Genomic DNA, 26,745 nt, shown 5'->3' with positions numbered 1-26,745 from the left:
ACAGCTGTTTATTAACAGCACAATCTCGAAATGTGAACAGAGATTGGTTATAAAAGGTAATTGGGTCAAAAAGATCATGTGATATAACTTCTTGTTAGGTCCTCTGGGACAAAGAGCTTATACTGTGACCTACAAAGTTGATGATGTGATGTTGTTCTTGTTTTTGGAGACACAGCCAAGTGCAACTTATTTGATAAATGATGTTGCTGACAGAAGCAGCCTCCCTATTTCATCATAGTGCAACCTCCAGCAGTTGTTGGGTGGACAGTCCCTATGGATTGTGTCCTTAACATTTCTCTATGAGATAAACTCTACACAACATTTATTATTACTCTCACAAACGTAGATCTCCTTTGCTAATATGCCTGTGTGAAGGTTGGAACTGCCTTACCCCCTTCCCTGAGTCTAGGGCCATCCCATGAAGTAAATGTAAAGCCATATTTGTAAAGCGCAAACTACTCACCCTTACGGGTCTCAAGGCTCTGGGGGACGTCATGGAAATTAAGCGAGCTATTGCCCAGAATCACATGGTGCTGAGCTGAGCTGCTGCCAGAACCAGGGATCGAACCGTGTACCCTGTGCTCCAAAGACAGCTGCCCTGGCCACTGCACCACACCTCTCACTACCAACATCACAGACAGTGGCATCCATGATCTTTGAACTCGGGAACCCCACTGTTGTATGTTTTTAGAACAATTTCACTTATGCAATTTTGTTGAATATGTTGGACTACACAGCATAATTTGTAGTGTAGTTTAACATTTGTTTTTAGGGGGAGTGGAGGGCTATATTACATAATATTTCGCACCCACAAGCACAGACTGAATCCCTTGATAGCTATATAAGTCCTCACTTGTCAACAATCTCAGAATCATTCAAATGCTAGGGTTACCATCTATGCAAGTCACACCTAAATGACACTGCTCTCCGAGAGTCGTACTAAAGACCCACCTTCCTTTTCTAATCTCTGTATATTTATGTTTACACTCACACTGGCCTCTAGCACACATACTCTCTTTCATGACGGAATACCAGACAGGAGGTCAGTGCAGACCACTGATTTCAGTTTATATTGTTTCAGCGCAAAAAATACCACAGTCGGTATGTGAAAAAATCTTTATTTTTTTAGATAAATACCATAAAAGTAACAAAAGATTAAAGCAATTTCTTGGCTTCGGTCCTGATAAATTGTTGTAAGATGTGATTTAGAGGACCATGGAGGTTTATGGGAATTTTCACAATTTCTGGGGGAATTACCACTTTGGTAGATAACTTTGTACAAGATCCGAGACCCGCTAAACAAGGAACAATTACAAACATCTAATAAATAGTTATAAATTAAACAAAATAGGTCTGTGTTATACATGCAAAAATATTTAAGTTATTTGAATTAATAAATACTTTTCAGTGAATTTTGCAACATGTGTGACGATGGAGGTGCAGTAGTCTAGGATGAAGCTTCCTGTTTCTGGTTGGAAGTGATGTCAAAGCTCCATTTTCTAGATTCCAATCACGTGTCAGCGAAACAGCTTCTGGTTACACCGCTTAGGACGGGGCTGAGGTAGACGCTAATTGCAAATGTTTGACATAGTCCTGAACCCAGGTCTGTTTCGGGTCAGCACACAGCTCGCGGCCTCTTCTAGTGATGAATCTGTTGAAAGTGGACAGTTAAGAAAGGGATTTAGAGGAGTCTTCTCCTTACCCCTAACCAAATATACTTTCAAAGCTGACTTTGCTACTTCGGGTTTCACTTGGAGTACCCAGTATATCAAGTACTTAGGTTTACATTTTACTCCCTCTATATCAGGAACGATATCTCATTGTTTGGAGAATTGCATACAAAGGCTGTCATCTTTAGCAACGAAATGGCATCCCTTATATTTGTCTTGGTGGGGTTGTTTAGACACCATAAAAATTATGCTCTCCCCCATAGTTTTATATACAATTTCTAACATTCCATTGTCTATTCCTTTAAAATATTTTAAAAAGCTTAATTCCATTTTATCTTCTTTTTTATGGGGTAACAAGAAATCGCGTATGTCCATATCAAAACTGAAGTCAGAAGATGGGACAAACTTTCCTGACTTTCCTGCTTATCACAAATCCTTCTTACTACATCAGGCGTCAAAATGGCTTTCTGTACCCTCCATTAGCCGTCCTCTTTGGACTATCCTTTCTTTCATCATTCTCATTTCAGGAGTATCTCTCCTTTACAAGTAAAACGCAGTCTGTATCCACCCCTGTAATCAAGTATTCTTCCAAGATAATACCGCTTGCTTCCCTAACTCCCTTTCTTAATCTTCCTATATGGCATAACAAATATATTTTGATTAATAATAAACCTTTATTTTGGAAGTCCTGGAGACAAGGGGGTCTAATTTGGGTACATCACTTATATGATAACGACCAACCTTTGTCGTTTGCACAAGCCCGCACTTTGTTTGCCTTGCCTTCTACTCTTAGTTCTAAATACTGTCTTTTGCTGAAAGCTGTTCAAACTGCTCACACACAATATATACCATCTCCACCAAGCACTTCCCCTAAACTTTGTCATAAAGATAAATTAAGGGCCCTTATTATCAATGAATCTACGGCATCCAGTATATATAAACTTTTGCATAATTCATCTAGTTTGAGAGAAAAAACCAAGGTAGAAACATTGTGGAAAAGAGATTTAGAAGCTTCCTAGTCTGTAGAATTTTGGGATAGTATATCACTCAAAATCAGGAAATCCTTTAGGGCTGCAAATACCACACAGAGACTCTTCTTTATATATAATAGGCTCTTACTCTCTCCATTAATTCTCAATGCACGACACTCTCATCTTCCGGATACCTGTTGGTCCTGCTCGTCACCTCGCGCTGACCTTTATCATTTGCTTTTCACATGCAAATTTGTTCCAAATTTTTGGGAAAAGGTGTGGTCTCAAATTAATTCCATCTTTAATTCCAGTCACTCTTTTTCTCCCTCACATACCTTTTTAGGCAGCTTGTCCCCTATTTGGGAAAGTTGGTACTCTAACGTCAAGATAATAGATTTGTTATTAGCAGTGGCCTTACAACAAGTAGCTAAAAACTGGAAAGACTTCACTAAATTATCTTACCAAGCATGTTGGTATGCTGTCTGTTACAACCACAGACTGGATACGACATTTGTATACCCATTACACATGGCAGCAAAGTGTGTGGAATTGTAGTTACCTGTTACGGTATTCATTGACACAAGCGCCAGGCGTTCTCTGTTTCATACTCCTCAACAACAGGAAGTAACTAAACCTCCATGACTTCCTTCATGTTGATATCATATAGTTTAACCTATACTATATTTTCTAATGCAAATGTTTGTATATCATATAAGTTTCCTTTCCATACCGATGTTCCATATAATATTGTTCTTTTACTTATACATGATATGACTGTATTTCATTCAAATATTTCTTCTTTATTAATTCTAAATTGATATATTGTATGTAATTCTTTTCTTGTCATTCTTTTCTTGTCATTGTTGTCATACCTTTTGCGTTAATGTATTCCTTTACCTCAATAAAATCACTTTTGAACTTAAAAAAAAGGAGTCTTCTCCAACAAATAGCTCGTGAGCTACTTGTAGCTCGCCAGCTACCTAACAGTAGCTCTCCTGTGTCCAGTGCAGCCTATTAAATTAGAAGCTTTTGTTTGACTGAATATATGTATACCAAATGTGCAAATGTATTTTCAGAACTGATAAGCTAATGTTTGAATTTCCAAAATCTCTTTAAAACTACCAGCATATGACGAATTCCAATTGCCATCCACACTATCCAATCAATATACTCAACTTCAACAAGCCATCACAAAACATTTAGGTTCTCCACCTGAATTGCTGGACACGTCTCCTATTCTGTCTTATTTACATTTGTGGGGTAATCTTAAAGGTGTGACTTCTGGTCTTTATAAAACTTTCCTGCATCCTCTTTTTTCGCAACCTCTTTCGAAAGCTCTTCAATTAAAATGGCAATCTCGCTTATCAGTTACATATTCCATTGCTCAATGGGATCAAATCCTAGAAGGTTTACATAAGGGTGTCCGAGAGGCTCGTCTCAAATTCTGCATTTTCAAAATCATTCATGAATGGCACTGGTCTCCATATAAATTACATCATGCTAAATTGTTAACACACTCTTCGTGCTGGAGATGTTCTGCTTCTGGTTGTGATATTACACACATTATTTGTGAATGCCCCCGTACTAGATCATTTTGGCTTTTTATAAGAAAGACTTTGGCATCTACTGTGTCATTACCATTACCCTTTACTTCTGCAAATATTATCTTACATGATTTTCGAGGTCTCCCGACATTATCTAAACCACAGATTCGTCTTCTTCATACTGCTTTGGCTACGGCCAAAATCTGTATATTGCGTCATTGGAAGTCCTCTTTATCTCCTTCTCAGGAAGAGTGGCTGGTGGCTATGGTACAAACAGCCTCTTATGAACGTGTAATTTATAACTTGCAAGATCAGGCTACTGTTTTTCTTCAAACATGGTCCCCATTCCTAGAAGCCACGGTGGATAGTGACCCTGTCTCCACTCCTTCCTCTCCAACGTCTGTTATCCCTTCTTAATTACTTTTCTTTTGTATTTGTGTACCCTTCCTGAGATTTTTTCTGTTTATTAATTCTTTTCATGTGCCCCGGCCTCATCTCATTTTCTCCTTTCCATGTTACTCTGGGTCTTTCTTTTCTTTTTCTCTTATTTTCTTTTTTGTTCTTTCTTCTTTATCTTTTCCTTTTTTTTTTTTTTTTTTTTTTTCTCTTTTCCTTTCATTCTTTAGCTATCTTCTTTTCTATTATCTTTTACTTTATCATTTACAGAATATTTGCTATTTCTACCTCTCCACATCCATTATATCCTATGTATAATCATATTATTTCCATATCTTTATTATGATTCATTTATCAATATCTTATTTTATTATCCATTTACATATGTACATGTTTCTGTATTTTCATCTAAAACTTAATAAAAAATTTCAACACAAAAAAAAAAAAAAAAAAAAACTACCAGCATTACTGAATTCCCCGTAACTCTGCTACTATATTAGGAAATACAACCATATGCTCATTATCAGACTTGTAACATCAGAGAATGCAACAAGGATCGTGCATGTTTAAAGAAACATTTTGAGACTTTTATCATTTGGCTAATACATTTATTGGCACATAAATGCCCTTCAAAATGCGTTTTGCATGCCATATAATTGCAGAAGCAAGTGCATATGTGAAAATGAGGTCCTTTTCGTGAATATATATATATATATATATATATATATATATATATATATATATATATATATATATATATACTATATTTTTTACTGTTACCTGGACCTAAGTACATATTACATCATCGGTTCCATTGTACATTAATTGATTGACACCTGACACAAGTTTTGCTCCTCCCAATCTACTTTCACAGTTTTTTGCTATTTTCTAGTCAAATGCTCCGTATGTTCAATTATTCGAACTGGTAGGAATTTAGTGTTCACTTGATTTTGGGACCTACAAAACTTTTTGTTTTTTCACTCTGTATTGTGATGTTGTTGTAAACATGGCGGGACAGTGAGTATATATATATTTTTTAATATTCTGCCAGTGAATATCAGGCTATTTGCCCAGGGTATTTTCCCTTTCTAGACTATAGGCTTGGAGGACTGGAAAACAAAAAAAATGCAAAAAGTATTGTATTCTGCACTTCTGACTTTCAAAGCACAGCCTTTTGACCTTGCATTTGAGAAACTCCAGTGAAGGAGCACTGGTGCTACTCTGGTATTTTTTTTAAGAATACCGTATTACAGAGGGAATTCCCAAAATGTATTTCACGTGCCAGGGAAAAAAGATTCAACTCTTAACAGTTCGATAATGCTTGAATAAAATAGAGACATGAGGCACAATTGTGACTAAATCTTATATAAGTGGTGCTAGTACCGAAAACACTGTGAGTCGAAACGTGTCAGCCGCTCATAAAATTAATACACTGCGGAATTGGTAATGTTATAATTATTTGGAAATGTTAAAATATTTTGAACTATTATTTTGAAGTAAAGACTGGGCTAGAATGAACTAAATGAAAATATTTTAACAACCACATAATTTAAGAAATTAAGATGTATATCTCTCATCTTTAATGGGTTGTTTTAAAATGCACTACAGACACAGCTTTATCCCCAGTACAACTCTGTGATATCCTTCCTCCCATGGTACTGTGACACAACTAACACATTTCTAACTCACTGTGGTGCCTCTGGTGCATTATAGCTCACAGAATAATATATGTAATCCTGGGTGCAGCCCTGCTGTGACTCTACTGGTTCTAGGATGACACATTTCAAACTCACTGTGGTGCCTCTGATGCATTATAGCTCACAGAATAATATATGTAATCCTGGGTGCAGCCCTGCTGTGACTCTGCTGGTTCTAGGAGGACACATTTCAAACTCACTGTGGTGCCTCCAAGGCATCGCAGCTCACAGTGTTCTAGATGTAATCCTGACTGCAGCTCTGCTGTGACATAAAGAGCGCATACCTCACTACGGCTCCACTATCATACCATAGGTCAAAAGATGCCACACACGTGTGAAAGCATATGCATTTGATAGCACCATTAACCACAATTCTACTTCACTTTAACACCTGTGTACCTCATCGCAGCTCTAATGAATCTTCAAGGCACAGAGGAATACACCTGTGTACCTCAAGTTAGCGTCCTTGTGCAATTGGGGGTCATAATAAATGCCACTCAACCTCACTGCAGCTCCATTGTAACATCTCAGTTTTAAAGTACCAAATGTAACCTCTCTATAGCTCCATTGTGACATCAGAGTTCATATGATAATATATTTAACTTCACTACAGCTCCATTGTTACATCAGATCTACTATTATAACACATTTTATCTGACTAGTCACATTGTGACATCAGAGTTCATATGATCACACAGCGTGACTCACTATAGCTTCATTGTGTAGTCAGCTCGAATATATCACATTTAAGTTCATTGTGGTTCCAGTGTAACAACAGAGATTTCAATTGCCACACATTTACCTCAATAGATACATCAGTCCTTCACAGGACAACTGCTTTCTAAAGGAAGAAACGCTGTGACATCTGGTCTCATGGGATAATACACTATGACCTCAATCCATCTTATTCATTGCTTCAGCTCATTCTTTGCTCACTGTGAATAAAGAAATATGAAAAGCTTACACCACGGCCGGATTGGAGCACTGGCTACTGGTGAAGAAGTAACTCTGGATGTGGTTTTGTGGCAGCTTCCGTGAGGCGTAGGAGAAGCAGCAGGAGGTTGGGACTGATACACCACCTAAAGGGAGAAGAAACCAGAGCTGAATGGGATGAAAAACTAAAGGTCACACAGCCCTTCTCTAGACAAAGACAATACCCCCAAATCTGAGCCCTATCACACCTTCACAAGCACTATCATGCAGGATCGGACCTTGATTTACCCTCTCACCCCTACATAATCCCCTTTCTATATCCGTTCATTCATCCCTGAACCCCATTCATCTGTCTCATAGTCAAGTAGGTGACCAGAGGCTTCCCACACTCCCCTTTCAATGACCCTGTGATGTTCGATTCCCTTGCACCAGAGCAGAAGTAGGCACGCATGCGCACTCACATACCCAGTAGGCAAATACACCAGTCCAACCGTGACCCCAGTAAGTATTGTTTAATTCTTTATTGTGGCATCAGGAGGTTTCTTCCAAAATACCTAATGGAAAAAGCCGTTACCAATTCTAGGAATGCGGATTTTAAATATGGTACTTCATACATTGACTAACGCTACATGCTCCATTTCTTTGCAAGCAAGTATACCTAGAGCCACTGCACAAGAGCTAGTACTAATGCAGAATGCATTTAGATCTGAAATAGCGTGCTGCTCACTATAGTAAAGAAAACAAAAACACAACCATTTCCAATTTTAATGTACATTCTATAAACGGGATTTAAAATACATAGTATGGGAACCAATTTGTTAAAAAAAAATATATGATCCACATCAGAAAAAGTAATATCAACAATCCTATAAATTGCCCAGTTAAGAATACTTCAAAATATTACAATGGTTTTAAATAATTGCTTTATATTAAGCACCTATATATCTTAGCACTGCGGTGCAAGTATTCAGTTGTTGTATTTTTTTTAATAAAGATCCTAATTTTTTTAATGACGTTCTTAAAAACAGTACCTTAAAAAGTAAACATAAGGACATTACAAAAGAATAGCCTTCTCCCATATCCAAAATGCACATACATCTTGCATCACTAGGTCAATTATCTCTTTTACTTAAAAAAATGAAACTTTAATCCAGTATTGATGGAACATTCTACTAAATTAGTGGATTTGAATTCTTGCTTCTTTTAATATCTTCCTTAATCTTCACTTTATCATTATTTATATACGCATAGTAATGCCATTATTTAAAAAAGTGTCATTGTTCCAAAATTGCCAGAATTAAACTCCATTCCAATTTTGATTTTTTGCTCCAAAGACAATGTCAAGTTCCAATTTTGGTCTTGACAGTCTATTGAGGACATCCTTATTACAAACTGTGCTACTTTCACAGGATTTCCCAGTGTATTGATTGTACTAGATGGTGCAAAACTGAAGAACAGTAATTATCTGATTTTTTTGAAGAGTCAAAAACACATCTGTGGCATGAAATGTTGAAATTATCGGAGACATTACAGACAGTTCTTCTTCCAGTTAACTTATATCATATATTTTTGGCTTCTGATGAACATTGGTTTGACACAAATAGAAATAACAGCTGTGGTAAATGGACTAAGGGTTTGAAGTGCTTAGGTGGTCTGACAGGAAATCACTAACAAAATACCAGTAACAAAAATATCGTGTGGGCAGAATATTGTGACCAAAATTGGGAAAGTAAGTGCAAATAGGTAAGTATAGATTTACTATTCTTAACTCCACATCTACGCACCTCAAATATAAAAATATATTTGTGAAGTTATATATAGTAAAACTTTGCCTATGCTTAGAAACTTACCTTCACAATATTTTTGTCCACACAGTATTTTTTCCCCAATATTTTGCCTAAACACCCTGATGAGTGAATCACTGCGAGTTATTAGTTAAATTATTTCCGTAGATAATAGTAGCACTATGAAATGGTTATCCCATGTCAGGGTGGTTGAAAGAAAAACCTGAACGGCCTATTTTACCTGCTTCAAAAATCCTCCTGATTGTGGATTCAACTAGGATTTAGTCAACATAATTTTTAAAAGTATATGAGATACCAGGATAAAAATATACATTCTGCCTTCAAGTCTTCCTATAACTGTGGGTCTGGCACAATAAAATACTGAAACAGCATAGGCACTTGTGTAACCCTTCTTCATATGAGAGATACACTGCTCTCTTTAGAGACACATATGGACTACACTAAGATGATGCAAACAGCGTGATGTGAATGAGTATGGATGATAATCCAACTACTTCTGCTCTGCTACATTTTATGGAACGTGCCAGCAAAATACTGACCACTAAACACCAATGCATATTTTGTTATTTTTATATATGATCAGATTATTTAGATCTTGTATTAGTGACAATGCATGACAAAGCACCGACAACCATGAGAACCACTACAAAACAAGGAACAGCCTAGTCTCCACGGTCACACAATAGAAGGCATGAGAACCTGTAGGACAAGTATGGATATTTATTAATTTTCCATCAGGTGGACCTCCTAGAGCAGAGTGAAAGCATCAGCACTCACCAGGGGCAGCCAGGACCTCCGAGCAGAAGGCAGCCAGGAGGAGAACAGAGGCAGCAGCCAGGGAGAGCTTCATGTCAGCTTTGGGTCTGGGACTGAGCTCTGAGCAGAACTGGGTCAGTGGGTGAGCTGGGGCTGACTGATCTCTCGAAGGACCCTCATGTATTTATGGAAGAAACATTGGTGGGGGTAGGGGTGTTACTGGAGGGAGTGACACTTTCTGTGGAAATAACACGGGAGGCTTGAGAGTGGAAAAGAGATGATGTGATGGTAGAAAGAGCAGAATAGAGAGAGCTAAATCTGGCAGCTTGAGCAACGCAGGAAATCTGGGGGGAGGTGAGAAGAGCTCGAGCTGCAAACCCTGGGTGTCTCAGTCCCCAACGACACGAGCCAAGAAGAACAGGAAGTGATGAGGTAGCACATTTATCGTGGGGAGTTTCTCTTTCCTCTGAAGAAGAAGTGGATTCCTGCCAGTCAGAGATTCCTGGCCTCTTGTGTGTCTAAACTTATTAGAGGAACAGAGAAGTCAACAGATGGTCTGGGGTCAAGGAAAGGCGGATTTCCCCAAGTTCAAGAGATGTTAATTATCTCATAACAGGGTCTTTCCCTGCTGTCCGGACACTTTTTTCTTCCTTTTACAGTACTGGTGCACTTAGCACAATCGGTTCCAGTGTTTTAGAGGCAGCATTGTGCAGTCCTCCTACTCAAGAGCTTCTTCAACGAGCCCAAGGAAGAGAAAATGTGTATTTCCAAAGAGCCATTACAGTTCTTTGGCAGAGAGAGCTGCTAAGACGATGATTGTAGTAACACTATCAATAGCAAAAAAAATTAGTGATAGCAATAAAAAAGTGATTATAATAATGTTAGTAACAATAATATTATTAATAGGTGATGCTAGCTCAGAGACCATCCACTCATCTGGCTACAACTGCTCGCCTACAGCCTGAAGAACTGCATGCTCAAAGTGCAATCCAGACTTCTGTTAGGTTGTTGCAGCCTGAAGCTGTATTATCACCACAGCTGTTGTCTACTTCCTTCTCCTCTTTGTGGTTAATGCCAGGGACAACATGTTGTGTCAGTAGAGGAGAGTTGGGTTGCTTCCTGCTAATTCATCATACGTCCTCTTGTCGTCTGTTTCTCATCACCGCTGACCCTCTCCATAAGCTATCTCAGCCCTTTTCTCCACACCAATACCACCAGTTGTGGTAGGGGTCAAGGATTGTATTATTTCAGTGCCTCCATTCTCCTGCAACTCCACATCTTTCCACCACCATTCTCTGAATAATCTGTTTCTGAATATCATGGCCACAACCTTGTAACTTCATTAACAGGGTGTTTTTTTACTCCGCCAGCTGATTCCCTGTATGTTATCTTATGCTATGTTTTTTTGTAAAGTGTGCAACTCACCCAGGAGGGCACCCTGGCACTGAAGCAAGACATGTATGGGCTGAGCCAGGGTCAGGCTAGATGAAGAGTCAGAATTCAAGAACTGATAAGGTGGCTCTGGAGTGCAGGGGCAGGTAGTTCCAGGCTCAGGAGCGAGGTAAAAGACACGACTGCTGGATCTGGTTCTGAGGATGTCAGGGTGTGTACAAGTAAGAGTCTGGCTGAGCAACGGTGTCTGATAGGTTTATGGACAACTTTTGTGTAAAGCCTTATATGTGTGCATGATGAGTTTGAAGGAATATATGACGTTACAATGCAAACAATTACAACACATGCCTTTACAACGCAGGTTTTACATTGCAGCTAAAAAGTACTATTCCCACTCCAGTGAGTGCAACAGTAGGGTAAGTATTGGATAGTGTAGGGGTACAAATTACTATTCCCATGTACCCCCAACTCCATACCCACCCTAAAACGAAAGAAAACTCCATTACTTACCTTATAATGCGTTGGAATGGCATGCGTTGTAACGGTATGCGTTATAATGGAATGCGTTGTAGTGACATGTTGTAATGACTGCATTGTAATGGCATGCAAAGTAAATGCAGTCGTGTTGTAACAGCTGTGTTGTAAAGGTAGTGTAAATGTTAGTGGGAATTTCCTAAGAGGTGAAAGTGGGCCAGGTGATCAGGATGATGCTCTGGGTGCTGATAGAGATGGGCAGGAGGCTGCAAGGGTGGGAGGGTACGGTTGGGGCTCGTTTTTTTATGTCTGCTGGTGAGGTTATTGCTGAAGAATAGGGACAGATGGGTGCAGAGGTTCTGAGAAGAGGTTATACTGGTAAAGCTTACTGTCAGAAAATGAAAGTATTTCAATATGGTAAAGATTTCCTCAGTGCTGTTGGTGCTTCTTTTGATGCGTTCTTTGAGTGTGGAGCATTTGGTGGCTCTAACTCGCTGATGTTAGCATAATTGTAGGTGCTCCTGTTGGTGTCATTCTGCATTTGTCTCTAACTGCATTCAAGTTGCTTTTAGTGGCACTTGGTGAGCCTTATCTCTTCCTTGCACCAGCCTGCTTGGTTCTCGTGTTTTTGTTGGCTTTGAGAGGAGACAGAGAATCTGTGCAGGTGGTGATTCAGGTGCTGAATTTGGAGCTGGATTTGGGGAGGTTGTTGTTGTGTCAAGGCCTGTGGAGTAGGAATTCGGAAATTGGTGATGGCGTTTCTGCGATGGTGTAGTAGGATGGACATTTTGAAGTTGATGATGATGTGGTCGGACAAGGCTATCAGTGTTGGCTTGTCTACTGTGATGTTGCTGAAGCTGGGGAAGATGGGGTCCAGTAAGCTAGCAGAGGCATTTCTGGGGCCTTCTACTTGATGGGCGAGACAGGCTTTCGACAGGTACTCGAGCCCCCTGAAGGCTACAAAGGAGTATATTGTCTCCAATCGGAAGCATTGCAGACTTGGTGCTGCATACATGAAACCCGATTTGTGGTAAGAGACAGCAAGAGGACAGACGGAGAGTATGGCCTCGACACAGAGGCAATGACCAGAGTGTAAACTGTCAGTAGGAAAGAGTGAGGGTGTGAGGAGATGCATACAGTGCAACAAACTAAACTGCATCACTTGAGATGCTTCCAAGTCTAAAATCATGGTTCCTTTTCCACATCACTTCATACTGATGCTCAGACAGTTTCGCCTAATTTTGACACATAAGGAAGATTCATTGATTTGTCCAAGATCACACAATGAATGGGACAGACGACATTAGAATTCTGCTATAGTGATTGCAAGGCAGCAGCGAGAGGCCATTGACAAGGAACATATATAATGCGAAGAGGGCACATGGAGTGGATGAACTACTTGTGGAAAGTACTGTGAAATGTGCATGCGATGTCTCTGGCTAGTGGCACTAATGTGTGCTGGGACAGACCCTTCAGTTTCTTCAGGATACATTTCCCTGGCTGTAGTTTTGGTGTAGTTCAACCAAACCAAGTCCTAGGCTCATCTTTGTGAAAAGCATAGTCTTGAATTTAACACTTGAATTTAACACTGATGTGTGAGTTCATGTAGTCACTGGTCGACCTGGCAAGTCCGGTAAACTTTTTTAATCATGTCTAGGCTGGAAAAGATTCTTTTAAAGCAATTATCACCTTTTATGCGAAAGAAACCTCATTCGTTGGCTCAATTGTTTGCTTAAATTCAGTTTACTCTTTCTTACTCTACACAGGCAACATTGCACCCCACAGATATCTAATGAAAAGCTGAGGTATGAATGTTTGCTCATATATTCATTCATTCTAATAGTTATTTGAGTCAGCTACAGTGTGTATTACTTCTATACTTTTCTTTTATTTTGCATATGCCTCTTTTTCCTCTGAAATCAATAAGTAACGAGGTTATCTACATTTTCCACAGGGTTCATAACTTATTGTTCTAAAGCATAATGATGCATGTATTATTTATATTAGACAATGTGAATAAATATTAGAGGGAACACACATATTTTGTAGTTATGAAATGTAGTTTCATATTACATCTTATCTTTCTGGTTATGGTAAAGACAAAATGACTACAGGGATAGACGCTCACTGTCGGCCAAAGGCAACTCCAGGGAGAAAATGCACTTGCATCTCATTAAGTTAGGGTTTTAGAGTTCATAAAGCCACATATTCAGTAAATCAGAGGGTTTGTGAATGCTAAAGGCCTTTTCGAAATATATTACGACCATTTAACAACTCGGAAATGGTTTTCCGACTAGTTAAACAGATTTAGGAAACCATTACGAATGGATACTGGAAGGAGCGAGTTAAAGGCGCTTTTCCAAATACCAATTCCTTACGGGATGCATTAATGTTTTGGACTGAAATACATTCGCAAAACATTAATATTTTACCACCTACTCAGAGAAGTTGGTAAGCCCTTTGGCAAACAAGAACGAGTAGCTAAGGGACCCTTTGCAAATATTACAACTTTTTTTAAGAGTGGGTAGTCGTTCCTGAGACAGGTGCCTTGTTTAAAAAAAGTGTATTAGACTTTTCAGTTTCTTTTTCAAGCATATCCCATTTGCCTTTCGTAAAAATGAGCTGTATTCATTTTTTTTTTAAAGATTGCTTTATTTTAAAGCAATCGTAGCCCGGGCCAGCTTTTGTGCTGGTGGCACCCAGTGCGACAATCTTTGTTGACACCTCGCCCCCCGCAAATACTTCTTTCTCCACAGATTCCTTCACTACCACTGTCCGATGGCGTCCTTCATCTCTCCATAGACCCTTTCATATGTGTATTTAATTTCTTCCTTAGAGCTACTCATCCCTGTTTAGGATGTCAAGTGCATCACATCACACACATATTATACAGAGACAATAACTCACATAAGTGTGTAAGTCAAGCTATAGGAAATGTTACATACAGCAATGAGGACTACCTGGTGTAGGAGTCGAATGTCATCCATACTGGTAGGCTGTATATGTTAAGAGTGACTGTCATTATCATTTGGGGGGAGAAGAGGGGAGAGGGGAGAGGGAAGAGGGTTTGGCGCTCAGACAGGGGCTGGGAGACTGGGCATGTCTCCTCCAGGCTGTAAAGCAGCCTGGGTGGAGAAAATGCAAAGTGTGCATGACATTTTGGCCGGCCCGAGACGGCAGGCCAAAATGTCATGTGCACTTAGAAAGTGCCTACCACTCCTCCTCCAGCCTTGAAACAGCCCAGCCCACCCAGCCCCCCTACCAACTGAGCCAGTACGCCTAAATAAAATGATAATAACGTTAAGTTATTATCATTTTTTTCCCCATTACTAATTGCTCAGTGGGGCAACGCTCCTCCACCTTAGCGGAGGAGCCGCCACTGGTGATTGGTCTGGAGAGATAAAAACTCAGGTTTTAAAACATAACATAGTTGTTTGGGTTGTCTTTATGAATACGTAGTTATTATTAGCAACATTAAATTAACAAAGGATTGGGGAAAACATTAAGGTTCTAAACCCAAGCCATTCACTTTTCATGCTGCTATTTGATTCTGGTTCTTAGCTCCCTGTGCAATGCAAGGATTGTAACTTCATATGAAATACACGTATTAAAAGGTTCTGTCTACAAAAATAATATTCTCTGATCTGCATGTTACACATTATGCTGTGCGGAAGGCACATTAATTCTCTGCGCTACTTTCTGATGAGTCAAAATAGGGCCTAGACTAAACTCATATCTCTCCAAAGGATACATTAATCACCAGATTTAAAATGACATTTTTATTAGTGTTTGAAAATTGCTGACACACAAGGAACTGTGTTGTCTGTGCCTTTAATCCCATAAGATATTTCAAAATGCAGTGCCCACAGAGTTTGGCACCCGGTGTTGTGGCACCAGTCGCACTACCCTAAAGCCAGCACAGATCACAGACATGGTGGTCTACTGACCCCAGCAGGCCACCATGGGACTCGTGCAGTCAGGCTTATCTCTAAGGTAATGTGTAAAGCATTTGTACATAGGCACACAGTAAAAAAGTGAAAATACTACAAATGTACACACATTATTTTAGAAAAATATACATTTTTTTATCCAAACAAAACAAGACCACAATGACAAAAATCCAACATACACAAGCAAAGATATTACTTTTAAAAGGTTTACAATAGTTCAGTTCATAGGAAACTATGGATGCATAACTTTAACACAAAATCAAGGACGAAAACAGACCCAGGAGAGGTGAGACGATGGAAAAGCAAAGCGATGTGTCAGTTCCTTACTCCCAGGGAAGGTGGTGCACTGGTTCTTTACTGGCAGGGTTCCTTACTGCAGCTCAGGGAGGTGATGCATCGATTCCCTACTGTCAGCAAAGGCAATGCGTTGAAATGTGGATACACAGCCTCTGTTCTTTACTGCAGGGCAACGTCGATGAAGAGCTTGGCATACAGGTGCGATGCGTAGAAAATCCAGACGCGCTGGGTCAATGCGGCGGTGGCAAAACAGGCGCTGAATCGATTTTCCAGCCACGAGCAGGTGAAGCATTGATGTCTTCAAATGCACAGCAGGGCCTGCATAGTAGTCAGAACAGGTATCTCAGACGTCGGAGACACAGTGCATGGGACGATACATTGATTTTTCAGCCACATGGTGGTCCTGCATCTTGAAAAACAGGTGCTGAAGGACAATGCATGGACTTTCTTATCTTCTTTGCAACAAAGTCACCTCTAAATGCCCAGCACTGGGATTGGCACCACTTGGCAGGTCAGGACTCTAGAGGAAGAGTTCAGGGGCTGTAGGTGAAGTATTTGATGGCCTTGAGACTTCTCAACAGGAGGCAAGCACACACAAGCCATTTGAGAACCTTGGTAGGCATGATATTAGAAAGCAAAGTCCAGTCCTTTCACTCTCCAAGACAGAAGCAGCAAGCAGCATGCCAGCACACCACAGCAACAATAAGAGTGGTGGTCCCCCTCCTTCAGCTTCTCCAGCTCTTCTTCTTGGCAGAATCTCCTCTTAGTCCAGAAGTGTTCTGAAAATGTGGGGTCACAGCTCCAGTACTGATACCAGTTTCTGCCTTTGAAGTAGACAAACTTCAAAGATTAGTCTTTGTAGTGCACAAGACACTGCCTTTTCCTTACCTGGCTCCAGACACACTACAGGGAGATAGAGACAGCTTTGTGTGAAGAATGGCACAGAGCCCTAGTCAGGTGCCAGCGACAATTCCTCTCACCACTCTAGTTCTGGAAGACCCATCAGCCTGGTTATGGGTCATGGGAGATGCAGGGCATACCTCATCTCCTTCTGTGTGACTATCTAGAGTGAATGCACAAGCAGCCCAAATGTCAGTCTAAACCAGACGTGGATTCTACAGGCAGGCAGAGACAGAGAATTGTAAAGCAAGAGAATACCCATATTCTAAAAGTCGCATTTTCACACAATTTAAAAACCAACTTCCCTAAAGATGTATTTTTTTAAATTGTGAGTTCAGGGATTCCAAACTCCAATTCTCAATCTGTTCCCAATTGGAAGTTACACTTGTAAGATGTTACAAGGCAACTTCCAAATGATAGCCTATGGGAGAGATATTCCTAGCAATAGTGAAACACTAACTTGGCAGTATTTCACTATCAGCACATGTAAAACACACCAGTACATGTCTTACCTTTCACATACACTGCACTCGGCCCATGGGCATACCTTGGGCCTACCTTAGGGATGCATTGCCTGCAGAAGGATGAAGGTTTGGGCCGGGCAAGTGTGTGCATTTGCCAGGTCGACATGGCAGTTTAAAATTGCACTCACGGACACTGCTGTGACAGGCCTGAGACATATTTGCAGGGCTACTAATGTAGGTGTCACATTCAGTGCTGGAGGCCAACTAGTAGCATTCGAATTACAGGACCTGGGCACACACAGTGCAGTTTACTAGGGACTTACTAGTGAATCAAACATGCCAATCATAGATCACCAAAATTGTTGATGGACAGAATGTGGAACAATGTCATACATTCACCCCAGTACAAGGATCTGGGCCTAAATCCATCGTTTTTTTGCACTCCACACCACCCTGGGTTAGACACTGGCTATATGCAAATCAGCTCTGACCCTGTGCCTCATGGGAACAGTCCAGTCCGAACTACCAAGCCATGTCTTTCCCAGACCGGAATCAAGCATCCAAGGACCGGTTTCTGGCTATCAGCCTTCATTCAGCCTGGATAACTTGACTGCAGTGGTGTGGAGAGCCTGGGACTCACGTCTGAGCATACCCAGCCCACTCGGGGTGAAAATTGCAAAAAACACAGTTGATGGACAGAATGAAGAACAATGTCATACATTCACCCCAGTACAAGGATCTGGGCCTAAATCCATTCTTTTTTTGCACTCCACACCACCCTGGGTTAGACACTGGCTATATGCAAATCAGCTCTGACCCTGTGCCTCATGGGAACAGTCCAGTCCGAACTACCAAGCCTTGTCTTTCCCAGACCGGAATCAAGCATCCAAGGACCGGTTTCTGGCTATCAGCCTTCATTCAGCCTGGATAGCTTGACTCCAGTGGTGTGGAGAGCCTAGGACTCACCTCTGAGCATACCCAGCCCACTCGGGGTGAAAATTGCAAAAAACACAGTTGATGGACAGAATGTAGAACAATGTCATACATTCACCCCAGTACAAGGATCTGGGCCTAAATCCATCGTTTTTTTGCACTCCACACCACCCTGGGTTAGACACTGGCTATATGCAAATCAGCTCTGACCCTGTGCCTCATGGGAACAGTCCAGTCCGAACTACCAAGCCATGTCTTTCCCAGACCGGAATCAAGCATCCAAGGACCGGTTTCTGGCTATCAGCCTTCATTCAGCCTGGATAGCTTGACTCCAGTGGTGTGGAGAGCCTGGGACTCACGTCTGAGCATACCCAGCCCACTCGGGGTGAAAATTGCAAAAAACACAGTTGATGGACAGAATGTAGAACAATGTCATACATTCACCCCAGTACAAGGATCTGGGCCTAAATCCATCGTTTTTTTGCACTCCACACCACCCTGGGTTAGACACTGACTATATACAAATCAGCTCTGACCCTGTGCCTCATGGGAACAGTCCAGTCCGAACTACCAAGCCATGTCTTTCCCAGACCGGAATCAAGCATCCAAGGACCGGTTTCTGGCTATCAGCCTTCATTCAGCCTGGATAGCTTGACTCCAGTGGTGTGGAGAGCCTGGGACTCACGTCTGAGCATACCCAGCCCATTCGGGGTGAAAATTGCAAAAAACACAGTTGATGGACAGAATGTAGAACAATGTCATACATTCACCCCAGTACAAGGATCTGGGCCTAAATCCATCGTTTTTTTGCACTCCACACCACCCTGTGTTAGACACTGGCTATATGCAAATCAGCTCTGACCCTGTGCCTCATGGGAACAGTCCAGTCCGAACTACCAAGCCTTGTCTTTCCCAGACCGGAATCAAGCATCCAAGGACCGGTTTCTGGCTATCAGCCTTCATTCAGCCTGGATAGCTTGACTCCAGTGGTGTGGAGAGCCTGGGACTCACGTCTGAGCATACCCAGCCCACTCGGGGTGAAAATTGCAAAAAACACAGTTGATGGACAGAATGTCGAACAATGTCATACATTCACCCCAGTACAAGGATCTGGGCCTAAATCCATCGTTATTTTGCACTCCACACCACCCTGGGTTAGACACTGTCTATATGCAAATCAGCTCTGACCCTGTGCCTCATGGGAACAGTCCAGTCCGAACTACCAAGCCATGTCTTTCCCAGACCGGAATCAAGCATCCAAGGACCGGTTTCTGGCTATCAGCCTCCATTCAGCCTGGATAGCTTGACTCCAGTGGTGTGGAGAGCCTGGGACTCACGTCTGAGCATACCCAGCCCACTCGGGGTGAAAATTGCAAATAGCCAGTGTCTAACCCAGGGTGGTGTGGAGTGCAAAAAAACGATGGATTTAGGCCCAGATCTTTGTACTGGGGTGAATGTATGACATTGTTCTGCATTCTGTCCATCAACTGTGTTTTTTGCAATCATAGATCACCAATCATAATCAAAATGTATTTACATAGGGAGCACTTGCACTTTAGCATTGATCAGCAGTGGCAAAGTGCCCAGAGTTCCAAAACCAGCAGAAACGAAATGCAGCACACAGTCAAAAACAGGAGGTCAGAAGCCAAAAAGACTGGGGAAAAACACACCAAGGATGCCAGGTCTAACACTTCCAAACTAAAAGCTAAATTTAATCAAAAAAGAGATAAGGTTAACATGAGCCCAAAAGAAGATATCTCACCAACAATTGGCGATGGTGGACCTTTTCTCATTCTCCATTCAGGCAATCTTTTGGTGTCTCCTTTATTATAGGGCTCTCCTGTAAGTGAAAATAAGGCATTTACCAACAAGTTTTGAATATTTCCTTAGATTAAGATGTGGGGAGGAAATAAGCTGTGGTTGAAGGTCTGTGAAAAAATACAGAATACAAATAAGGAGACTCACTTACATGGACGTGTTGCTCCCTGCTGATTAGCAGTGTGGTTCCCGGCAGCCTTACAAATAAAAAGATGGCAGAGTCGAAAGGAGGAAAAAGGACAGAGAAAAAGGACTCAGTCAGAATGGGGCAGGGAAAATAAAGAAAAGGGTCACGAACAGGGAAAGTAACAATGGACTACTGGTTAAAGTGAGCAGAAAACACAGAAGAATCATGAGAAGGGGCGGTGAACGCCAAGCAGCTGAAAGGGGAGAGCATTTGGGAGGACTGGAAAACCAAGAGGTCACCTCAACACTATTCACATTAATGAGCACCAACAGTCAGGACGATTAGAGTGGAAAGATGTCACTGGTGGATGCTGCCAACAAAGAGCTCAATGCACGTCAGTGCTGGAGGACTGGCACAACCCAAGTGAGTGATTGTCGGAATAGGTGCTGGGGTGGAGAGAGCAGTAGAGGGACTTGCATCAATGGGCTTCTGTTATTTTTTTTAATTTGTTTACATAAAGCAGGTAACACAATAGGCCCAAATAGTATCAGGAAAGAAATTGATTACCCTATGCTTGCGAGTAACATAGACTTGAGACTGCCTCTACACTACAAACTCCGCAATCCTAATCGACCCCTAAATGTCTTTCTATCTATCTGCCTATCTGCCTATCTATCTATCTATCTATCTATCTATCTATCTATCTATCTATCTATCTATCTATCTATCTATCTATCTATCTATCTATCTATCTATCTATCTATCTAAATATATATGTATCCTTCCTTACATGAACACAAACTAATAAATCACCATTTCAACATACATAAATAAGCTTCTGAAGTCTTATTGACAACCAACCATTCGAAAGGTGGTGTCAGAAGTGGGTTCAGAGAAAATTGTCCTTAATTAAGCTGCCTGGCAGCAAAGACTGGATAGGGCAATGGAAACGTTCATGCCCGAACAGCACCAAAGAGAGACATTTCAGAAAGCTCTTATAACTCGTCTGAACAATTGTCTCAAAGTTAGTATGCTGCCATTGGAAGACTTATTGATGTTTTGGGCCAGCAAAGGGGTCATACCGCCTTTCAGTGGTCATGTAGAAATATAGCCTGGGAAGAGATCCTGATTTCTTCTTTAATAATGGTTTTCAGGATTGCTCATGCCGCAGCATGGCCAGCTCAGGGGGGGCAACATATGGAGCCACTAGTTACTGACGATCTGCAAACGGCTTACCAGGCAGCTAATACTAGAGAACTTACTCCATAAACTGACATAAAAAGGAGTATGCTTGAAGGATTAGGAGTCGATTAGGAAGCCTATAGAATTAGATTGAGACAACTAAAATAAACAAGTGGGGATACACCACAAGCCTTCTTCTATAGGGTTAAAGACCTTGCAAATAAGAGGTAAAATGTGAAACGGCAACAAAAGAAGAAATGCTAGAGAAAATCAACCTTAAGCAGTTTTTAATTCCTTGTATATGCCCGTCTGGGGATAGTTAAAACAGCACAGTTATGTGACTTTGTCTACTGCAGTAGAAATTGCTTCAGCTTTCAGGTTTCAATCGAACCCACGAAACCAGTTTTGTGAAGAAAGAAAGAAATACTATGGGGAAAGTGACCCATCGCGGGAAAGGAGAAAAAACATAATTGATAAGAAAATCTGACCCAATAATGATGCCTGTGAATAGAGGCATACTTTTACAACCCGAAGGACCCCAATGTTTCCAATGTGGAAATTGGAGTTGCATCACAAGGCTTTGCCATTAAAAGAAAGCTGAGGAGCCCATCGAAATAGAGTTCACTAAAAGGGTTAATTGTGGGAAGACAGGAAACATTGTGGTTTCATTACCCATTTAAGGTGAATGGCCATTGGCCAGTCCGGACTACAGGAGTGAGTGCTGCCCCTAAAAAAGAAACTATTAAAATATGATGTGAAGGTGGTGAACAGAAAGAGTACCCTTTAGTTAAAGTGAATATTCAAAGAAAAAGGGGAACAGCCTACGCCAATGAAAGTCTGGGCAACTTCCTGAGTATCTTATTTTAAGAACTGATTACTCAAAATTTGCAAACCTCCTACAAGACAGTCTAGGGAAAGCAACCGGGCAGCTGGGGGGGTCACTCTGCTACAGAAGAATGAGAGATTCTATCTACAAAGCAGAAGAAATCTAGGCAAGAAAAAAAAGGCTATATAACATCGGGCCCCATCCACTCCCGTTTTAGGGGTCGCTTACGATGTCGGTCGGAAAGCATTCTGACCAAATTGGTTTCGGAATCGTTACTGACCGAATCGGATTTGGTGAGACAGACTAACCGATTATGATGGCTCTGAATACCATGCGGTCGGACACCTATTAACCTCGATGGGAGCCGGTGTTCCGTAGACTGCAGAGGCTTCAATTGGAGAAAGGGGTGGGTGCGGAAAATAGTGCACCCTATGGCGGGCACTCCAAAGTGCATACCGAATGCCGTTCAGAACCTTTCCGACCGACATTGTAATCAACCCCTTAGTTGGTAAAGATATGTTTGAAGCTGGGCAGCTCAGAGGGAGAACCCTATCCTACATGACGAAGGAAGAGGGCTAAAGATGAAGAAAATCATGAGGCGGTAGGCTCTCGAGTTTTCAAGAAATAAGTTTTTGTATACAGAAATGGGGTAAAACCAATCCGTTCAGTTACTAGATCCCCTAACCTTTTAGGGGGAAAGTCTTTCTCTAGCCCATAGCTTTTTTTGTAAGCAGTCTGTTTCAAGAGGGAGAAAATTGAAAAAATGAAATGAAAAAAAAAATTGCCCAGGAAACTTTCCCCAAATTAGACAATATTGTGAGAGATTTGACAAAGGATTCGTTTGCATCAGCCCGTGTACCAGAAAGTGAAGACAAAAACTCAATGGCAACTTCAGATCTCTACTAAGGTGTGAAGGTCTTCCGCAGTTGGACAGTGAGTCATGAGCCATCAAAGAAGATATGAAGCTTGTTCTGGAAGATGTAAAGATAATCTGCGTACTGACACTAACCACAGACACGAGTGCTTGAGTAACATTAAAAATAACCACACTGTCGCTGAGTGTGCGGTGAAGAGTGTTAAGGGAGGTGAGTTTTAAAACGGCTTGGCGGGGTGACATACCCCAGGATGTGGGAGGTCGTAACTCGCCTCTAACATCCAATAGCCTTATTTTTAACCGCTGACGGTGACCCAGCTATTAAAGTATAATTGGCCTTCGGGCACTGGGATCCCCGCCAAGCCGTTTTAAAACTCACCGTTTTAAAACTCACCTCCCTTAACACTCTTCACCGCACACTCAGCGACATACCTGCTCCGCTGTAATCAGGCGTCGAAGCACACCCGGGACACGCTAGGTGTCACTGGGTGGGCCCGATGATGAAGCATGCCACCAACTAGGTTGGTGGGTGAGGGCTTCATGAGCACACCTACCAGGTGCCACCAACCCGTGACAAAACATACTTGAGTCCTATAAATTATTTGAAATTTAATTAATTCCCCTATTTTCGAGGTTATCTAGGCTGCACAGTCTAGCGACAGTCACCGGCAGCCCAGTGAAAGTCAGTCGCAACGTGGTCAAGGCTTTGAATTGTCAGAGACAGCATCAGTTCACCTACCTCTGAATGGGTGGGACAATCTGAGTGTGGCGGAAAATGTGTCTTACATCTAAAGGCCTTTCTACTAATTAAAGAAAACAGAAAAAGATTGCTAAACAAGCATTCTCAAAGCCAATAGGTCCCGCCTATGCAAGAACTATTGGCATTGGCAATATGTTTTAGCCATGTTATATACCAATGAGGCGGCTGTTCAGCATGGCTAAAACTTAGTGGGGTAAAGGAGAGTGGCGTGGAATGGTGTCGTAGAGTGGAGTAGAGTGGAGTGTTATGGACGGCGTGGAGAGTCGTGGAATGGCATGGAGTGGTATAGAGTGGTGTAGATTAGAGTTGAGTGACGTGCAGTAGAGTGAAGTGGAGTGTCATGGAGTGTCATAGAGTGGAGTAGAGTGTTGTGGAGTGTCGTGGAGGGAGAAGAGTGTCAGAGTGGAACCGCTTAAAGTGAAGTAGAGTTGAGTGGTGTAGAGTGGAGTAGAGTGTCAGAGTAGAGTAGGGTGTTGTAGAGTGGAGTGGGATAGAGTGTTGTTGAGTGGTGTAGAGCACAGTGGAGTGGCGTAGACGGTGTTGCGTAGAGGCTTGTAGAGTGATGTAGAGCAGAGTAGATTGTTCTAGAGTGGAGTGGCATAGAGTGGAGTAATGTAGGAGAGTGAAATAGCATAGAGTGGAGGAGTGTAGAGCATAGCATAGAGTAGAATGGAGTAGCATAGAGTGTCAGACTGGAGCAGCATAGAGTGGAGTGGCATAGAGTGGAGGAGTGGAGTAGAGGGGAGTAGATTGGAGTAGTGTGACATAAAACAGAGAGGAGTATAGTGGCATGTAGTGGGGGTGTCAAAGAATGGAGTAGAGAGTCATGGAGTGGAGTATCGTGTAGTGGAGTGTTGTAGAGTGGAGTGTTGTAGACTTGACTAGAGTGAAGTGTCGTAAAGTACAGTGGTGCAGAGTAGATTGGTGTAGAGTGCATTGGTTTTGAGTTAAGTGGTGTAGAGTCCATTGGTGAAGAGTGCAGTGATTCAGAGTAGAGTGCTGCAGCATACAGTGGTGCAGTGGTGAATAGTAGAGTGGCGTAGAGGGCACTGGCACAGCGCAGATTAGAGTGGCATAGAGTTCAGTGGCATAATGCAATGTTTCAGAGCAGAGTGTCATAGAATGCAATGGTGTAGAGTAGGCTAGTGTAGAATGAAGTGGTATAGAGTAGAGTGTTGCAGAGTAGAGCATAGTGGCATACAGAGCAGTGGTGCAGAGTAAATTGGCGTACAGTGCAGTGGCATAGAGTGTATTGGTTTTGAGTAAAATGGTATAGAGTGCATTGGCGTAGAGTGCAGTGGCAGAGGTGTAGAGTAGAATGGCATAGAGTGCAGTGGGGTGGAGTAGCGCAGGGTAGATTGCAGTGGCATGGAGTGGCATAGTGTGGAATGACGCAGAGTGGAATGGCTTAGAGTGGCACAGAGTGGATTAGAGTTGATTGTTTCAGAGTAGAGTGAAGTGTCAGAGTGCAGTGGCATACAGTAGAGCAGAGGTCTTCAAACTTTTGTCGGCCGAGCCACCCCATCTAAACCTTTTTACACGTCGAGCCCCCCCACCGCTTCCACCATGTGACAAAAAGTTCTGCACTCTGCATCATTGATGGCCATTCCCTCCTGCAGATCCCAGGTCGTATTGAGCAAATAATATTAAATAAAGGTAGAGTGTGAAGTTTTAGTAGTCCATGTGCTTATTCTAAAGTTCAAATGAAAAGACTCCAAGAAAAAAATGTGCACAAAAAATTACATTGGTGCTTTATTTTTCACATAAAACACAAAATTTAGGATAGATTAGCAAAAACACTCCCAAAACACAGGTGTGAGAGTGCATGTTTTTCTCCACAGAGACAATGTGTTGATGGATTCTTGCTTCTGCCATACTTTGGTTGAGCTCCACTCTTGAGCAGTGCCTTGAAACAGGAGTGCTCACAACATTTTGTAATATATTTTTTGCAGTTTTATATAGTGCAAACATGACCCAGAGGTATTGGAGCGCTTTACAGTCGCATCTTTTACATTACACAAGCACACATTCATTTTTTGTAAGCACAGGGAAATTAAGTGATTTGCCCAGAATCACAGGATGTTGAGCAGACATCAAGAATTGAACCTGCTTTCCCAGCTCTACAGTTATCAGCTCTGGCTGCTGTGCCACATCCTTGCCCCTAAACAAGATATCAGATTACAACATCGAATGCAGGTTGTGTGGCTATCACTCTGAGACACTGGAACACATAATTTTTGCATACCCCGCTATGCTCACAGACAGACAGCTAATACTGCGAGGCGAATGGATCAGGCTAGGAGTTCAAACCTGCCGTCAGGCCATAATAGCAGCCCTCAATCCTGAAAACTCCAAGCTGAACATTGGGCTCACTAAATTACTCCACAAAGCGTCAAAGCAGCTGGAAGAAATTAGCGCTGCCAAATCCGGGAGTTAGCCTCCGGATTAACAACAAAACATCAAATTGCTAACATCAGCTGTACTGTTCCCGGTCCTCCAGGCGAAGACAATCTGCCCACAATGCATTCAAACATTTTAAATAACTTATAACTTCTGCATTCTATTTTAGAAAAAAATAATAATAATTTATATGCTGACTATCATTTATTGACAATGCTCTAGTGGGTTTCTACTCAGTGGTCCTTTTTACAATGAACTGATCAAGTTTTAATTTGTAATGGTTTTAACCAAACAATAAAGAATAGTTATAGTTTTATTCTATATAAAAAAAATTCCACATAACATGCTTTCTGACACAATTGAAAAATTGATTATGTGGTGTAAGGCAAGGTGTTGCCATGCTTCCGGTTTTAGACGTCACATGACTTGAGGAGAGCTCCAGTGGGCAGTCTCCCCTGTGAGCTGTCCCACTTCAATCTCTGCCCTCCCTGCAAGTTCCAACAGCAGCTAGGGCCGTGGGGTCTGATTGCATTGCTAAACACTGATAATCCGTAGTACCCCTTTGTCACTCACCTC

General features: G+C 41.6%; 1 protein-coding gene across 1 annotated transcript; it reads right to left on the bottom strand.

Moving 5' to 3' along the window:
- Positions 1-1,110: 1,110 nt before the first annotated feature.
- Positions 1,111-10,219, bottom strand: LOC144822272 (C-C motif chemokine 3-like 1). The gene is made up of 3 exons (XM_078679592.1): positions 9,794-10,219; positions 7,243-7,357; positions 1,111-1,651 (listed from the first exon to the last, which is right to left on the bottom strand). Exons 1-3 carry the CDS (start codon positions 9,864-9,866, stop codon positions 1,546-1,548), a joined length of 294 nt encoding a protein of 97 aa, XP_078535718.1. The 5' UTR covers positions 9,867-10,219; the 3' UTR covers positions 1,111-1,545.
- Positions 10,220-26,745: the final 16,526 nt, after the last annotated feature.

Source organism: Lissotriton helveticus, chromosome 3_1, assembly GCF_964261635.1.
Source record: "Lissotriton helveticus chromosome 3_1, aLisHel1.1, whole genome shotgun sequence".
Classification (NCBI taxonomy): domain Eukaryota; kingdom Metazoa; phylum Chordata; class Amphibia; order Caudata; family Salamandridae; genus Lissotriton; species Lissotriton helveticus.
This window is presented reverse-complemented; position numbering and strand designations above follow the sequence as displayed.

What these genes read in the sequence shown, in the direction of transcription:
- LOC144822272 (XM_078679592.1), bottom strand. Translation starts at nt 9,866, where the DNA reads ATGAAGCTCTCCCTGGCTGCTGCCTCTGTTCTCCTCCTGGCTGCCTTC. An exon ending in GGAGGTCCTGGCTGCCCCTG is followed by an intron (nt 7,358 to 9,793) that starts GTGAGTGCTGAT and finishes TTCTCCCTTTAG; the next exon opens with GTGGTGTATCAGTCCCAACC. An exon ending in TGCTCCAATCCGGCCGTGGT is followed by an intron (nt 1,652 to 7,242) that starts GTAAGCTTTTCA and finishes CACTTTCAACAG; the next exon opens with ATTCATCACTAGAAGAGGCC.